This window comes from Orcinus orca, chromosome 4 (genome assembly GCF_937001465.1).
Source record: "Orcinus orca chromosome 4, mOrcOrc1.1, whole genome shotgun sequence".
NCBI lineage: Eukaryota > Metazoa > Chordata > Mammalia > Artiodactyla > Delphinidae > Orcinus > Orcinus orca.
The window spans coordinates 102,726,037-102,744,774 of NC_064562.1; the positions used below are offsets into that span (position 1 = coordinate 102,726,037).

At 45.9% G+C, this 18,738-nt stretch overlaps 1 protein-coding gene across 6 annotated transcripts in view; it reads left to right on the forward strand.

Annotated features, from left to right (window-relative positions):
- Window positions 1–18,738, forward strand: part of SEL1L3 (SEL1L family member 3) — a 97,733-nt gene that overhangs the window by 45,475 nt on the left and 33,520 nt on the right. For all 6 annotated transcript variants that reach the window (XR_007476940.1, XM_033421621.2, XM_033421617.2 and 3 more), the window contains 4 exons: window positions 3,546–3,757; window positions 5,444–5,623; window positions 13,937–14,056; window positions 16,586–16,726. Coding sequence is in view for 5 of the 6 variants with exons in the window: in XM_033421621.2 (XP_033277512.1) it covers window positions 3,546–3,757; window positions 5,444–5,623; window positions 13,937–14,056; window positions 16,586–16,726 (653 nt within the window). In the remaining variant the exon portion in view is untranslated. The remainder of the gene's footprint in view (window positions 1–3,545; window positions 3,758–5,443; window positions 5,624–13,936; window positions 14,057–16,585; window positions 16,727–18,738) is intronic.

Below are 18,738 nucleotides of genomic sequence, written 5' to 3' on the forward strand. Positions count from 1 at the left end.
ATGCAGCCAAAAATTTAAAAAAACAAAACAAACAAACAGAAACCAATGATAAGCGCACAAATGGTGACCTTGTGGTATTGCTGGAAAAAGGAAAAAAGAGCAAAATAAACAACGCTGTGCTACTTGGGGAGATTAAGAGTTAATGGTGGTGGTGCCTTTGTTTCTTAGCTTCTGGTGTAGGAAGAAAGAAAAACGGGAAAATGGCTCCTACTTCTATTTTGTTTGTTTGGTTTTCATTACTCCATTAATCTCGATAAATAAGGCATGTTTTTTAGTTATAGATCTACTAGAAAAAATGCATATGCTAAACCAGTTGGGTGAAATTAACAGTTTCATTAAATGGATTTTTAAATTGCCAGTTTTACAATACCACCAGTGACATCAGAGCTTTGATGTTGTGCCACATTTGGAATTCAGACTTTAAAGAATGTGCAAAATGAGTGGTTTTCCTTTAGAAGCATTATTATTTTATTATTATACTCACTAGTGCAGAAAATTGTCTAGATTCTCTTGCAGAGAAAATACTGATTGGTAATGTCTGGGGGGAGTTAAGAATTTTAATAGGTAAAAGAAATAATGAAGGTTTTTCAACCTGCCTCTGTTTCAGTCTGCAAAGTGTTTCTGTGTGTTTGCTAAGGATTTGAACTTTGTAAAGGATCGCCCTCCTACCTGGGCGATCACAGTAATGATTGCTGGGATTCTGTGCCAGAGGTCAGCAGGGCAGGTGTTTCATTTGGACCTCCATCTGGCTCAGAGTCTCTTTTCTCCTCTGAGCCCCCAAAGCCCATGTCTGTGGGTACTCAGGCAAAACTCATCATATTAGATATTTTTTTTAATGCCTATTTTATTTTATTTTTTGTGTGAAATGGCTCTTTTTTTAAAATTATTTCTTATTGTAGTATAGTTGCTTTACAATGTTGTGTTAGCTTCTACTGCACAGCAAGATGAATGTGGCAGAGCAGGTAAGGCTGGAATGAATCGTTAACAAACTGTTAATGTTGCTTTGCTCAGAGTGTGCACAGAGGGGTATCGGAGATGAGTATGTATTTAAAAGTAAATATATGAATAAGTAGGAGTAGGATTTACTTTGCAACTCCGTCTGAGTACTGCAGTACTCACCAAATCTAGCGGAGAAGGTTCTTATCCTGTCTCATGGTTGGGTAGGATGGAATTTTTCTCTCAGCTATGCAAAGGGAGAATCCAAAAGGAGATCCCCGGCCTCCTGGTGGAAAAGAGGGTGATTATTCAGATAACATCCCAACAGATGAGCAGAGGGAAGTGCTCGAGGATGTTCATTGCTGTGTTGCTGGTTATAGCAAAAGCAGTGGAAGCAACCCAAGTCTAAAAATAGAGAACCGGTTGGAAGAACGGCACTGCTATAGAATGCAATACTATAGAAACTTTAGGAAGAATGAGCTTCTGACTGCTGTGGACAGGCATTCGTGGTATGTGGTTAATTTAAAAAAGAAAGTTGACAAACAACAACGATTTACTGTCTAGCATAGGGAACTATACTCAATATCTTGTAATAACCTATAAAGGAAAAGAATCTGAAAAAGAATATGTATATATGAGTCATTTTGCTCTACACCTGAAACTAACACAATATTGTAAATCAAATATAGTTTGATAAAAAAATTACACTCATAAGGGAAAAAAAGTTGAGAGTCCAAACCTATAGGGGCTTTTTGGAAAGAAAATGTATATGTATATAGGCAGATAGAGGTGTAATGAATTATTGTCTATGCCAAGGAAAAGTCTGGAAGTATATACACCAAGCTTTCAACAGTTTATCTTCACTATTAAAGAAGGTTTGGGAGAGAGAGGACTTCTGTTTTTGTTTTATACAAATCTATATTATTTGTTTGTTTTTTTTTTTTTACAACAAGCAGGTATTTCTTTAGGGCTTAAAAACAAAACAGAGGAGCAAACTCCATGTGTTTAGTTAAGGTGTTGTTTTTAGCACCTACCTCTTGGGATGGAGAGTAAGTAACAGCAGATCCAAGCTGCTGCCTCTCAGAAGCCTGGAGAGGGCGGAGGTGTGGGCCAGGAGATGGGACTGCCTTAGCTCTGGGTGAGGGGGTAGGTGGGCTCCTTTGCCACAGCTCAGCAAGTGAAGGCATGTGCCCCCCTACCAGGGGCAGCCAGCCTGCCCGTGTGCCCAAAGGGATAGGCATTAGCTCATAACCAATGGTTTGGGTTTCACAATTTCATCCGTGGATCCCACTGGCTTCTGTGTTGATGCCTCGGAAGAGGCGTCAACCTCTGCTGAGGAACTGCCCTTAAATTCAATCTCAAATCCTCTCACTGAGAGTTTTCCCGCATTGGAAACTCATCTCTGTTCATTCCTTGATGGAGCGCTGATAGAGTGAGTCTCTTGTTGCCTCCTGGAAGTTGTTAGTAACATTTTAATTTGGGATGGAATGAAGAAAATCAAAGAAAAATGTTGAGTATAATTCTTAGGGGGGAGAAAATTTTAGTTTTAAATAAATGGACCACATCTTTTAAATGGAAATTGTACCTATGCAATCCTATATAGCTGTTTGTAACATAGACCTAGTAGATGCACAGAATAGAGTTGTAAACGTTCATTGGCTGAATTAATAAAACGAGAGATGAATAATGTAGATGGACTTTAAAAGACTGTAACAGATTATAGGACCATATAACTTGCCCATTTGGACTTAAGAGTTTAACAATTTATGGGCGAATTAGGTAAAAGGAAGTATCATAGCTTAAGGCAGTTGCGTAAAAGAGGTCTCTACCCATGGTGGCAAGGTACCTATTAAGACAACTGGCTGCCGGTTAATCAGGAGGTAGGTGGAGCAGAGTGAGTAGGGATCTTGCTTTTGTGACCTACCAAGCTGGATTCTAAGCTTGGCTCAGCCGTTTGCCAGCTTTGGTAACTTCGGACAAGTTAGTCGACTTCTCCAGGCTTCAGTCTCCTCATCTGAAAAACGAGGACACCAATAATAGTACTTACTTCTTAAACTATGTTTGGATTACATGACATAATTTGCATAAGACACTCAACCCAGTATTTGGCATTTTATAGGCCCTCAATAAAAGTTGACTCATTCTTTTTATTGTATTTAGAAACCCACCAGGAAAACCAGAAGCAAAAGATGATAAGAAAGGTTCTTGTGCTCAACTTTTTACAGCAGCACCTAGGAACTATTTCTGAGATAAAACACACCCTCCTTCAGAGTCTTAGAGGGGAAAAAAAAAAATCTCTCTGGCAATTACGGTGGTCCTGACTTGGTGGTGAGTTACACTGGGTAAATTACTCTCTTGAGGCGCTCTCTCAGCTGTAGAAGGCACATCCTTTCCTCCAGGATACTAGGCTGTCATTTAGTGCCAAAGGAAAAGCTGTTTACAGAATGACACCCGCAACGGGTTTGATTTACCTCCCCAGCAGCTGGTATATATCAAGTCACTGCAGGACCAACCATATTAATAACTCAGGTGATTTAGTTGGCTGTTCCACTTATTTTGTCGACCCCATGGTAGTTAATTGTGTGTTCTGTGAATTGTGTTATTTACAGTGCTGAGGAACCAAAGTGAATCCGTATTAGAAATTGGTGGGCAGATATTCGAGAAGGCTGTAAAGAGACTTTCCATTGTTGATGGTCTTCACCAAATTAGCTCTGTCATCCCCTTTCTGATGGATGCCAGCTGCTGTGGATACCATAAAGCATCCTACTACCTCGCAGTCTTTTATGAAACTGGATTAAATGTACCTCGGGATCAGCTGCAGGTAGAGTATTTCACAGGCTCCAGGAACATCAGTTAACTGCCTTATATTTGCAGAGTAAGGCTCTCATGCCCCGGGTGGAACTGGGCATGTTCATTTTCCATGGAGTCCTTTAAAAACTTTACACTCTGGGCTTCCCTGGTGGCGCAGTGGTTGAGAGTCTGCCTGCCGATGCAGGGGACACGGGTTCGTGCCCCAGTCCGGGAAGATCCCACATGCTGTGGAGCGGCTGGGCCCGTGAGCCATGGCCGCTGAGCCTGCGCGTCCGGAGCCTGTGCTCCGCAACGGGAGAGGCCACAACAGTGAGAGGCCCACGTACTGCAAAAAAAACAAACAAACAAAAAAAAACTTTACACTCAAGAAAAACAGCCTAAGGCTGTGTTAAATACAGGATCTCCCGCCGTCAGTGAGTGAAAAAGGGCACTTTATCCATTTCTAGACACAGCAGGGGATATGATTGGTATACTGTCTAAGGAATAGTTTGGGCAAGGCTTACCAGAATCCCAGTCATTCAAGAACAGGTGCCTCTTACCCAATTCTTGTAACTATCCTGGCTGTGGGTCCAGCATCCCGTACGACGTTTTAGCTAAGTGAAATCATTTGGACCTCTAAGCAAAGTATTGTCACATCCAGCCTCCTGTCATTAAAATAAATGTCATACTAGACGGTTTTGTGGTATTGAATCCAAATTTATTATGCAACTTGCCTAACATTTGGAATCGCATTTTTAGAAGTGCTGCTAAACGGTCCCTGGTCACTTTTAGTGTTTTGTTTGTGCACATGGGATTGTTCATCCTGGATCTGAAGAGACTCAGACTGTTCAGACCTTCCCAGGTGGCTCTGTGTTCCTTTCACTTGACTTCTTTGTGTGTGTCTCTGGCTGTAGAAGCTCATGGTGGATGGCATGCTTTCCCAAGTCCCTGAGGCAGTCCCCACCGCGGTGGAAGAGGGTAGAAGGTTCTAGCCCCGTCTCTGTCACAAAATAGCTGGTTGACCAAGGACATATGACTTCAACTTGCTGAGCCTCTGTTTCCTCAACTCTGAAATGAGATGGTTGGACCAGTCGATCTCTAAAGACCCTTCCCAACACTAGCGTTCTGAGAGTGTGAGGTTGGGATGTGGCCCACTATTCAGATCATCTGACCGAAGGTGACATAGCTGAAGTGCACCAAGGTCCTTAGAACAGTTGTCAGATACACAAAGAGATGCTGTGAGATAAGTCAGGGGAGGACTCCCAATCTTTACTGAGAAAAGGACAAAGGAATTTTCAGCTGTTAGACATTGAGAAGGACAGATAGCCATTAGAAAGCTCTTGGGTCTTCTTTTCTAACGTTTTTAAAAAAGGCATGTTAGGGGCTTCCCTGGTGGCACAGTGGTTGAGAGTCCGCCTGCCGATGCAGGGGACACAGGTTCGTGCCCTGGTCCGGGAAGATCCCACATGCCGCGGAGCGGCTGGGCCCGTGAGCCATGGCCGCTGGGCCTGCGCGTCCGGAGCCTGTACTCCGCAATGGGAGAGGCCACAACAGCGAGAGGGCCGTGTACTGCAAAAAAAAAAAAAAAAGGCATGTTAACTGGTTTCTGGAATGACTAGGCTCATATGTAGAGGTGAGGCCAGATGACCTTTCTATGTTGAGGATTTTATGACCCTTTTCTATAATCTTGTGAACACTGTCCATTTCTTCTTAACAGGGCATGTTGTATAGTTTGGTTGGAGGCCAGGGCAGTGAGAGGCTGTCTTCGATGAACCTTGGGTACAAACACTACCAGGGTATTGATCACTACCCCCTGGACTGGGAGTTGTCCTACGCCTACTACAGCAACATTGCCACCAAGACACCCCTTGACCAGCACACGCTACAAGGAGATCAGGTACGAGGCAGAAGTGGGTGGAAACGGTTATGGCCCTGCTTACTAGAGCTTCCTGAACAGTTTTATTAAGCGTCTGCACCTGTGGCTGGTTTATTCGCTGGCCTGTAGAGTACAGGCATAATCCAATGGAGAGAAAAGCTTTCTTGCATTCTCCAATTCATATTTCCTCAGTGTGTTCTCAGGCTGAATGCAAGGACCATCCTATATCTATGCGTGAAAAGCGTGAAAAGCTTTTCATGAGTGAGAGGACCGGTATGGGGAGGGTAGATAACGGCCCTGGACAGATTTTGATTTTGAAAAAAATGTGTACCAGAAACATAGGCATTTTGTCTTTGTTCCAAAACCACGTGAAAGTGGTGGGGTCTGGAGATGTTAGTCAAATTAAGCGAGGGCAGTAAGCCAAGGGCTCCTCAATACGTCACCAGCAAGCGAGGTCTCCATAACGAAGACGCTCCATCCCTAGCTGCGTTCCCGCTGCCGGACACCTTGAGAAGCACCTGCCCATCACATGAGCCTCAGTGCTCACAGGTGATGGACAGCAGGCGATGTTTGAAGATCCTGCCCCATCCTGGATTAAGGACTGGAAGAAGGGCACTAACTCCAGCCCCTAATTTTGCAGGTTCCCACGTCTTATTGACTTATTAGGCAAAGAAATCAGTAGTTCACATCTGCCCAGAAAACAACGTGTTACATTGGACCAACTGATGGTTTGTTTGGGGGACCATGAATAAAAGGGTGTATAAAGGTGACAGTGTAAGAATAAAAAGAAAGCTGCCTTTAGATGATGTAATTTGCATCCAGCAGGAGTAGACTATGACGTGGTTGGCTTCTTGGCATGCATTTTTCTGTATCTCTTTCTTCAGAATGGTTTTAAGATGTTTTGATGGTCACAGCAGTTGAGGTAGTTGAGTTAAGTGCAAGTAGTCTGTACCAGGAGGTGGCGATGTTTTTCTGCAAAAGACCAGACAGTAAATATCTTAGGCTCTGCTTTCACAGTCACTATTGCAACCGCTCAACTCTGCCGAAGACAATATATAAACCGATGGGGTGCCTGGGTTTGTGCCGCCATAGACAGGAGGTTACTGCATGGTCAGATTTGGCCCTGGTTTAGGCCATAAACCCTTAATTTTCTCCCTTATGCTTGGTGAGTCTGGATGGATAGCAGGATTGTGGAATTTTAGGCAGAGCAGCTAACTGGGAACCAGACCGTTCACTCTTCCCTGTGCTGCTCCTGTATTGCAGTCAGAAACCCCCAGTGGAGGAAACTTGTGCTTTGATCATTGGAAATGAATGGTTTCTGGAAAAGAAATCTACAGTGGCCACTGTACAGTTATGAAATAAATGACTCAAAGATACATGTTGTCAGTGAACATTAAACACGAATCAAGCTATAAAATGCCCAAAGGCTGTCTGTATAGACATTCTAATTCTTTTAGAAAATAATGATTTCTTCTGAATAAACTTACACACTCTTAGCATTGTCATCTGTATTCTCTCAGCATATATAGGCTGTGTGCAAAATCTGACCTCAGTTTGACAGGAATTATTTATTAATTGATAAAGGCTTTTTTTTTAAAGAATTCTTCTGAAAACACATTCAAACAAAATCAAGCCACAAAATAATATTGCCATTGTTCTGCTAAGCCTGAATGTGTTCATAAAGCCCTGTATGTATATATTATACTTTTAGGAATTCTAATTATCAAGGGGAGATGGTATGTTGCTAACAAGCTCCTTTTCTTTTGAAGATTTGGCCCATGAAGTGTTATGATTATGAAAGAAAATGTTTAATTGGTCAGAACCAGAGAAGATGAATAGAGAAGATCCATCCTGCAGCTGGAAAGTCGTGTGATCAAGAATCATAGATAGGAATTATACAGTTAGAAGAGTTGTGTCATAGCTCATTTTCTTAAGAATGTGTAATTAATGGTTTCTTGAGAATTTAAGCAGGTGTCATACATTGATTGAAATGTCCTTTTGTTGAGAGATCTATTAATTCACCAGCAGCACATAACAAATGAGGAGATGTGGGAAGCCAGACCCCTAATTAACAAACCAAGGATCCGTCAGTAACTTCTTTCTTGATTCTTGTTTCATTTTCTCTTTTATGTAACTCGTGGTTCCCATCAACTTTATCTTCTTTATTCATAATCTTGCTTCATGTCACTTCTTTATGATTTAGGGGGACTCTGCTTCAGGTTCAAGAGAAAGAAGATGATAGGGTTTTTTTTTTTTTAATTTTTGGTTTGTTTTTGTGGCTTAATCACAAATGGATTCCTTTCATTCTCTTCGCATCTCAGAGTTTGCTCTTCTGAAAGGTTTGGTCCTCAGCCTTCTCTGTCTACACCTTCTAGAGGGCAGGGGGTCTCATCAACATCCCTGGTTTCAACTGCCCTCCACATACGGATGACGTGCACATCTTATTCTCAGGCTGAGGTCTTTCTTAAAACCCCCATCTGCAATTGTAACATACCACAAAGGGAACACACCACCTCCTCCTCTCTATTCCCCACAGACACCTCAACCAATGGCACCATTGTCCATGCCAGCAACGGGGGAGTCACCTTTGATCTGCCCATCATCCTACCAGCTCTAATCCCCAACAGCGTTACATGCAGCTCTCCATCATTTCTCCCCTGAGTGACTCTGACAGCCTCCTGTTCTACTCTGAGTTATGGAATGAATTGACCCCTACATTCATATGTTGAAGCCCTCACCCCCAGTACCTCAGAATGGGACACTGCTTTTGGAGCTAGGACCTTTGAAGAGAGGATTAAGTTAAATGCGGTCATTAGTGGCCCTACTCCAGTATGACTGGTGTTCTTACAAGAAGAGGAGATTGGGACGTAGATGAAACAGGGGGACAGCCACGTGAGGACACAAGCTAAGGAGAGGGGCCTCAGAAGAAACTAAACCTGCCAGCCTCTTGATCTTGGACTTCCAGCCTCCAGAAGTGTGAGAAAATTAATTTCTATGGTTTAAGCCCTGCAGTCCGTGGCGTTTTGTTACGGCAGAGTCCTGGCAAATGAATTCACCTCCTAACTGGCCTTTCTGTTGCCAGACTTGTCCCTTCCCATTTTCTTCCCACGGAGGCCAAAGACGGCTGTCAACAGTGGAGGTTCTCAACCTGACTGCACATCAGAATCACGTGGGCACTCAGAAAATACCTCTGCACAGGCTCCACCCACAGTCTTATTGAAGTGACAGAGGGAGGGTCCAGGCATATAATAGGCGTATATATGTCTATGTGCATGTGTATATTTAAATAGCTCCTCAGATGGGCATAACGTGCAGTCAGCGTTGAGAAGTACTGACCCGGAAGCACTAAGTCCAGCTCATCACTTGGCATGGGAGATGTTCTTTGATCTGGTTTCTCTCTGCTTCCCCAACCTCAGCTCTCAGCGATTCCATGTTTGGCCTGCCCACCCTGGCAATGCCAAGCTTTTGGTCACACCATGCTGTCCACAATTCCTGGCCCTGCTCAATCTCCTCTGCCTGGTTTGCTTTCTCCACCCCCACCCCACTTTTCCTGCCTCCTGACCCCCCACTCCTACTAGGATGCTGGGCTCAGACACCACTACCTGCTTGGATCTTCCCTTTGCTGCGCCGCCATGGCACCCGGGCACATCCCTGCCATTGCTCTATGACGGGTGCTGTGAACAGCTCTCCCAGTAGACTGTGAGCTCCCCGAGACAGGCACCTTGTCTGTTCACGTCGGTGACCCCAGTGCCCAGCCCTGTGCTTGACATGTAGTTGGCACTCACCGTTTACTGATGGGATGGCGGACAGCACGAGAGGGCCGTGTATCCAGTGATGAACACAAAGCGATCACGTCCCGTTGATTCTCTGGTGCTTTTTGATGCAACCAGTGCTTTCAACTCTGCCCCTCTTGCATTCAGCACCGCCTTTGTATGAGGAGCAGCCCGTTTGGGGAATCTTGGGTACTTGCTTCCCTGTCTCTCCATCATTACACCTGATATTCCTCCATTCTTACTTTAAAATCCCTAAAATGTTAAATTTCAACAAAGAAAACTTACACCCCCGCACTGGGAGCCAAACATTATAGCTGATTTTTTTTTTTTTTTTTTTTTTTTTTGCGGTACACAGGCCTCTCACTGCTGTGGCCTCTCCCATTGCTGAGCACAGGCTCCGGTCGCGCAGGCTCAGCGGCCATGGCTCACGGGCCCAGCCACTCCGCAGCACGTGGGATCTTCCCGGACCGGGGCGCAAACCCGTGTCCCCTGCATCGGCAGGCGGACTCTCAACCACTGCGCCACCAGGGAAGCCCTATAGCTGATTTTAAACACCCTAAGAGGCAGGTTCCTCGTGGTGGTGTCTACAGGCCCTGAAGGAAGGAGTGGTTTAAGTGTAGGCCCTGAAACTGCCCTGCTCCTGAGTTCCCAGGAACACTGGCTGGAGTGTTATAGCTCACGACTTCAGAGAATGCAGACGCTCCAGAAAATGGGGGGTTGCTGACAGCCTTTTCTCTCCAGGTCCAAATTCCACCACATCCTTCGCCCTCCCTACTCCCTCCCTGCTCTGCGCTCCATCCTGCCTTTCCTGTGATTGATTGCAGACAGCTGATATGATGTGAACACTGCCCTTGCAGCCTGTAGGCTAAGCGGAGAGAAAGGAAGTAAAGCGTATGAAGAGTCAGTGTCTGTAGGACAGTGTGATGCCTTCTCTGACACTGGGTCCAGGGGCATCTGAGGACTGTAGAGTCTCTGGACGTTGGACCTCCTCTAACCTGGTCAGCCGGTTTTAACCCTACCGTATAGGCTATGAACTGCTCATTCTAGAGACGTTGATTTTACAACACAGCAACAAAAACAATCCACCTCCCCGGGAAGGCACAGAAGATTCCAGAACTGGTCAGTCTGGGACTCTGAGTCCCTGTCAGCTTCTCCCCAGCTCTGCCCCCCACCATGGTCCCCACCGTCCCTTCTCCACACCAAAGCTACTTCTGGGATTGGTCACTTTCCCATGAGACGCATCATTCCCTGGTCTCAAAATGTTTGATGATGAACGATCCAACACCGCTCCCTTTTAGGGGTTGTTCCTTCATCAGATGTCTTTGTAGATGGTTGGCTTTCACGGAAGGCCTGGGACGTGTGGCTCTGACCAGTGCTGGATGCCACTCAGGGGACCCCAGAGCTGTGAAGACACAACTACCAGCCCAGGTGTGGCAGGCAGCTGTGGTGTGGCTCCAGGGCCAGTTTGCCTGGTTCAGGTCCCAGGTCTGCATTCACCGGGTATAAAATCTTGGATAATCCCACTCACTTGTCTGTCTCTGCACAGCTTTTTCACCTGTAAACACTGCCATGACTGTCTGTACCTCACATAGTTTATAGCATGTATAAATTAATCATATGATGTGTGTTGAGTGGACCTCAGCACACAATGTGGACGCTCTCAAATGTTTCCAGCCCCAGCACTCCCTCCTCAAATCTGTCCCTTCCATCTTCAAAAGCACCGAATTCTCTTAGATAGATCTTCATCCCCCCAATGTAAGGCTTTGAGCTGTACAAAACTGCAAATACCAATAGGAGGGCTAACATTCTAAACTGCTATCAGCTCTTTACATGATAGAATGAACTAAAGACCTAAAAAACGACGAGTTACCATTCCTGAGAGCTTCCCATATGCCAGATGCTCTGCTAAGATCTTCACAAACAATCTCATTTAACTCCCATGCAACTCTATGAGGTCAGTACAAGTATTGTTCCCATTATACAGATGGGACAACTGAGACTCAGGGAAGCCAAAGAACTTGCCCAAAGTCACACAGCAAATGAGTAGTGGAGCCTAGATTCGAACCTGGATGTTACTAACTCTTCACACTATAAAAAATAATGGCTAATAGGTGGAGTGCTTTTGATGTAGTAGATACCACTCTAAGCTTCATTTTTATGGATATAGAAACTAAGGCTCAAATAACTAAAACCAGTGGCCCGAGGCCCACAGGTAGTTAGTGGTGAGTTAGAATTCATGTCCACTGGGTCTGATGCAAAAAGCTGTGCTCTTAATGGCCCTGCTCTACTGCAAAGCTCAATGGTGCTACCCAGGGAAGCAGGAAGGGGCTAGGTCAGGAGACAGTGATATAAAAGACAAAAGATGGGCTTCCCTGGTGGCGCAGTGGTTGAGAGTCCGCCTGCCGATGCAGGGGACATGGGTTTGCGCCCCGGTCCGGGAAGATCCCACGTGCTGCGGAGTGGCTGGGCCCGTGAGCCATGGCCGCTGAGCCTGCGCGTCCGGAGCCTGTGCTCCACAACGGGAGAGGCCACAGTAGTGAGAGGCCCGCGTACAGAAAAAAAAAAAAAAAAAAAGACAAAAGAGCTCCTTCTTCAGAGTGATGCATGGTTGCCCAGGTGCCCTGCAGACATGGCCTTTGCCAAGACCCCTCTCACGACACTGTTAGATGGAGTTCATTATGTATAAGGGGAGACAATGAAAGAGTCCCCATCTGCTTCTCCCAGATGCATGAGTCATTCACAGGGTGGTGCAGCTAGGTGAGGACTATGGGCCCCACAGCCAGCCAGCCTGGGTTTGATTCCAAAATTTGAAGAACGTAGGTAAGTTACTTAACCTTTCTGGGCCTCAGTTTCCACATCTGTGAAATGAGGATATTGATGGTGACTGTCTTGTAAGGTTGCAAAGATTCAGTGAGTCATTCTGGGCCAAGCAATTGGTCACCGCACACAGTTCTTGCTGGTGGTTATGATATTATGATATTACCACGGCCAGAGAGTAGCAGAAATACCTGAGTATAAATCCTTGCAGGATAGAAACTCTGGCTTCATGTGTTCTGTGTTTCATTCAAGTCCCATGACAAAGTTAAGGAGGAAGGAGCAAAATAAGGAAAAGAAGGAAATTAACCCCAAATCAAAACACCCAAACTCTCCAGTTGAACGAAAAACTTCTAGCTGAGAATTCTATTGTTCTAGCAGCCTGAGCTTCAGCCCAGGATTCCAGGGCCTTCCCGCTAGAGGGCGACATCATGGGGGAGCCCATCAGAGCCTGTCTTTGGAGTCAGACCAACCTGGCTTCCAGGGCTAGCTCTACAGTGTGACCTTGAGTTCATGGTCTCACCTTCTGAGCTTCAGTTTCTTTACAAATAATTTGAAGACACCGATATTTGGGCCACAGCCCTGCTGTGAGGATTAAGTGAGAAAAACCTTTGTTAAACACCTCGCACATACTTGGTTTCAGTCAAAGGTGGTGGGCATCCTTATTCCAATTGTTGCTGTTTGCTGGGAGGCGTCTCAAGGTTAGACATCCTGCAGGAATTGATACCACTGGGTTCCTAGCTCTGTCCCCAAGCCTGCCCGCTATTGCCCCTGAGAGGGACCTTTGGCTCCACATGGGCTGGGTGACCCTCTCAGGAATGGGCTACAGGCTAGTGCTTGTGAATCTAAGTCATTTTCTTCACTGACAAACAGAAAGGGTCAGAAGGGAAATCAGGCCTGGCTCCTTGTCCTCTAGGGCTTCTTCCCCAACTCATCCAGATCCATTTTTTTCACCATCTGCTTGTGGCCTTGAAGCCCTTCCCAGGCGCTCCTGGTACCGTTAGATAGCGTTCATCATATAGAAGGGGAGACTGTCAAACAACAAGGCCAGTTTTTGGATAAACAGCCACAATTTAGACATAAAAATGAGTCTTATTTTCTTCAAAGGAGGCAGATACCTGGGAGGCTGTGTGCACATTCAAAGCGTTTTGTGGACTTTCCCTTGGGTTCCTCTTTACAGCCTCTGGCACGTTCTTGTTCACATCCTCGGAGTTAATATACCCTCTTTTCAGTGTAGATTTCATTTTGAAATAGCCGAAAGATATCGGAGGCTGAGCCTGCTGAATAAAAAGGGTTGAGTCATGCAGGATAATGACGCTTTGGAATAAAAAAATAATAAGGTTATACTTAGAAAATATTGATTTACTTTTTGGGATGCCGTGTATTCTGGCTCTGCAATCAGCAGCGCAGAGGTGGACTTCCGAACTAGCTTGAGCGATGGAAGAGGAAGTGGAATCAATTTTGTCCTCCCAAGGAAAACACTTTGATAGGAACAAAAATACCCATTTAGATATAGGACGTGTGATCCGTTCATTTAAAAAAGAATTTGATCTCAGGGCTCTGTGGACACACCTCATATTTCAATTAGTCATATAGTTTTTACTTGAGCAGTTGCTGCGTTAGGAATAATGTCATGTCTTTTGCATGCCCATACCATCTGGATATTTTCATTCTCCCTTCTTCTCCCCACCTTTCCTCCCTCCCTCCCTTCCTTCCCTCCTTCTTTTCTTCCTTCCTTCCCTTTTAGGCATACGTTGAGACAATTAGACTAAAAGATGATGAAATTCTCAAGGTACAAACCAAAGAAGACGGAGACGTCTTCATGTGGCTGAAGCATGAAGCTACTCGAGGCAATGCGGCAGCTCAGGTAAAAATGCGTTCCACAGTTTTGGAAAGTCTCTCAGCCACGACAGACCAGGTTACACCATGATAATAAAGTATCCCAAACCTAGTGGCTTAACACAACACCAGTGTATTGTTGTTCTCACTACATGTCCAATGGGGGTGGCGTGGGCTCTGCTCTTATAGTCCCCCAGGAGCCCAAGCTAACAGAGGCTTCACCAAAACATGCTTCCAAAGCCATTGACTCAGGATGACGCCGCGACACATCACAGGCCGAGTCTTATTGCTTCTGCTCAGAAGGGGCACGAGTCATTTCTCACATTTCATCGGCCAAAGGAGGTCAGCTGGTCACTCTTGACCTGAGTGAGCTGGAAATGTAGTCCAACCAGACCCAGAGGAGAGAGAGCCACAATATTTATGATCAGTTACCATCAGACATTTTAGTGCATCAGATAGAAAGAAAAAGAAGCATCGTGGAGTGCAGGAGAGATGAGGTGGGCATCGAGAAGAAGGCCACAAAATCAGCTAGGAGAATAATAGAAAATCTGTGTTGCGTGTAAGACCAAAAGGATCGACCTTGTCTCTTGAACATGTTTTGCCTTTTGGATAGACCTGTAAAAGGTACCAGAAAGGGCAGAGGGCTGGGAGGACCCCCCTCCTCCACCCCATCTACTTCTTGCCCTGATTTCACTATGAAGAAAAGTCCTTATGGGAGCCAGCTAAGGCTGATTGCACTGGAGGAAGGAAACCTCCTTCCCTAAGGATGGATTTAGCTTTTGCTTTGTGTTCCCAGTGAGCACAGTGTCAGGAAGAGCCTCTGCTCTGGGTCTGCTAAGCAGGCAGAAGACCAGAGATGGGAAAGAGAAAGAAAACCAAAGAACGCATTGACAAACAAACACTTCAGAGACCCTGTAGTAACGGGTCTCCCACCCCTCCTTAGAGGTCTTCCTAGCATCTCAGAAGATGCGCTCCTGGAAGTTGTAAGGTTTTCTTTTGGGGGGTGGAGGATGGAAGAGAAGGAGATGAGAGGAGAAGTAGAAAGAAGGAAAGAAAATCAAGGCTCACAAGGAGCCAGAATGATAACAGTGTTGCCTGTGGCTCTGTCCTGGGCTCTGTCCCAGCCTGCAGTCTTTCTAGTCCAGGAAGGAATTCCAGTGCATAGTTCAGGAAATGCTGCTGCCAGATTTCATGGGTGCTCCAGAGCTTGCGTGGACATTCCTAACAAAGACCCTTCTTCCCTCCTTCATTCAGCAGATCTTTGTTGCGTTGCTTCTATGAGTTTCTGTTGAGTTCTGCTGGGTGGGAGCTGGGGGCACAAGGGCAGACAAATAACGTCTTGAGATCCCTACCCCCAAAGACCCCCAGCCTCGATTGAGTCTAATGGTGGAGCCAGCCATGTAGACAGATGCTGGGATAGTGCTGTAGGGAGATGCCCTGATATGGATGTGCACAGGCCTCCATGCTGGTCACTGGGCCGAGAGGACGCACAGTACCTCCCAAGGAGAGGGCATTTCACGAGAGGAAACAGTGTGGTTGTTGATCCATCAGCTCTGGCCTGGGCGCAATAGAGTCCTTCACAGACACACACACACACACACACACCACCCACATACACACACACACACACCCCACACATACACACACACACACCCCACCCACATACACACACACACACCACCCACATACACACACACACCCCCCACCCACATACACACACACACACCCCACCCACATACACACACACACACCCCACACACACATACACACACACACAGACATATACACATGCACACCCCCCCACACGTACACCCCCCACACATACACACACACACTACACACACATCCCACCCACATACACACACACACCCCCACACACGTACACCCCCCACACATACCCACACACAATACACACACACATCCCACCCACATAAACACACCCACACACCCACACACATACATACACACCCCACACACACCACCCACCCCCACCCTCACACACCCCCCACACACACCCCCCACACATATACACACACATCCCACCCACATAAACACACACCCCACACACATACATACACACCCCACACACACCACCCACCCCCACCGCCACACCCCCCCACACACACCCCACACACATACACACACACATACACCACACACACCACACACACACACCACACATATATACACACACACACCACCCACATACACACACATACACCATCCACACCCCCCCCACACACAGCCCACCCCACCCACATACACACACACCCCACCCACATACACCACACACACACACACCACGCACACACACACACACACACACCCTGTCCACACACACACACACACAATTTCCAACTTGTGTTAATGACTTGTATTTACACCAGTTCATCTTCAGGGCTCTTGTCCCCAGGAGGAAGATAACATGTGTCTACTTAAATCTTGTTTCTCAATATAAAAACCTTTTAAACTAGGTTTGCCTTCCCCCCTTTTTAAAGTCTTGTTTGTCAAGCATAACACAGGAAAGTCATTATTCTAAATTGCTATTGTCTTGAAGCAACGGTTGGCCCAGATGCTGTTCTGGGGCCAGCAAGGCGTGGCCAAGAACCCGGAAGCGGCTGTTGAGTGGTACGCCAAGGGCGCCCTGGAGACTGAAGACCCCGCGTTAATATACGACTATGCCATCGTGTTATTTAAGGTAAGACTCACTCAATTTGTGCTGAAATTGCACAATTTCTATCAGACTTCCCAAGTGGTTTCCTGAAGGCATGCAATCAGGGAGCCTGTAACTGAAGAACCTTCGGACATGCTTCTGTCAGTCTGGATGGAAAGGGGTATTTGCTGAAAAGGCAAAGTCACACGCAGTTCCCTGGTCTCGTTTTTAATCATTTGTCTTAGGTTTGACACCTGGATTCTCTCTGCTTTTGCAAGAACTGGCATTCTGGAGGAGGCACCCATATTTTACAGATTGGTACACGGCCAGCAGCCCCAAAGGTGCTGCAAGTTCTCTATCAGGCAGAGTTATCATTGAATTATAGCTAAGACCGAGTGCGTGTTTGGGCTGGATCCCAACAGTCCCATTGATCGATACAAAGATCTTGGTTTAAAGCCAACAGGAGAGCAGTGGGACGGATGGGAAGAGCATTAGCCCAGGAGATAGAGGATGGAGTTCAAATCTCTCCTCTGCAACGATTAGCTGCCTCCTTGGACTTATCCGATCTCATGAGACACTGGTAATGACCACGGATGGAGTGAAATAACCTAAGGAAGGGGCTCCAAGAACTGTAAAATGCTTTACGGAATAATAATATTTCACATTGATTGATGCAGTGCTTATTACCTGATGTACATGTATTAACACATTCAATCCTCGAGACCACTTTGCGAGGTAGGTATCACAGTGTATTATGATAGCTGTTTATATGTGTGGTGACAGAGGCTCAGAAAGGGTTTGTAACTTGCCCAAGGTTGAACAACTGGTGTGTTTCAGACCTGGGACTGGGATGCTCTTCACCCCTGAATGCAGAGACATCAATTCACCAATCTTGGAAGAGCTGTTGGCTCTAGTAAGGAAACCCTTGGTCTCTACGTCCAGACCCAAAGGAGGCAGCTGCCCACAAAGAGCAAGTGTCTTCAAACAAGGACATGGATGCACGTGGCTGGGCTCATCTCCAGAACCACAGCTGTGGCCGCTCACCGATTAACAACCATAACTCTTGCTACCTTTCTGGCCCTGCAAGTCTTAAAACCTATTGGTTGTTACGGTTTCCAAGTTTAGAGCCCAGACTTTTTCTTTGTAGTCATTAACATAGAAATGGTTTGACTCTTAGCTATATGCCAATGCATTCGTATATTTATATAATAAACACCCCCTCTGGGCTGACAAAATGCCAGACTCTGTGCTAGATGGAGGGACATATGGTTGCATGAACCTCATCCCTGACCTCAGGGGTCTCAGATACTCGTGGGCAAGACAGAAGACTGAGACAGGCACAGAGGAGAGGCACCAGTCCACCATAATTGGGGCTGCCCAAAGTACAGAGAAGAAAAGGCACGACTCAGACATTACTTCTGCCCACCAGGATCTTGAAATCTAGAGGGAAAGCGAAAGACATAAATAAATGATACGGGAGGTGACGGGATGTTTCTTCAGGGTCTGATTTCCCAAACCTTAAAGCTTTTTTGGTTTTCCTGCATTCTAAGTTATCTCTGAGTGGGAGGAAGGAAGCCCTTTATCTACATCTCAAGGCAGATTTTTACCTCTGGCCAAAGGTGTCTTTAAGTACTTTCAATGTAAAAAAAACCATACAAAACAAATGAACTTTCCAAACATGAAGAACGGCACTGTGCTCTCGGCTTGTTGCCTCGTGTGGACATCCGGCTCATTGTATTCAAAGATGGCGCCATGATGACCGCTATAGCTTGTCCAAGACGGTCAGGTACATCCCATTTCACATCCACATGAGGACGGAGCTTGGGCTTTCACTGCAGCAACTGTCCTCCATGGATTCATTCAGTGGATGAAGTTATCGAGCACTTGCTATGCATCACGACTTTACACTTCTCTCACTTTACAACTTCCAGTACTACTCAGACTTGTGCATAGTATATAGTCTTTGTGCAAGAACTCACCCCACTTCTGATTATATAATTACACTGGAAAATCCCTGGCCTAGAACTCAGAGTATCTGAGTTCTGGTTGCAGATCTA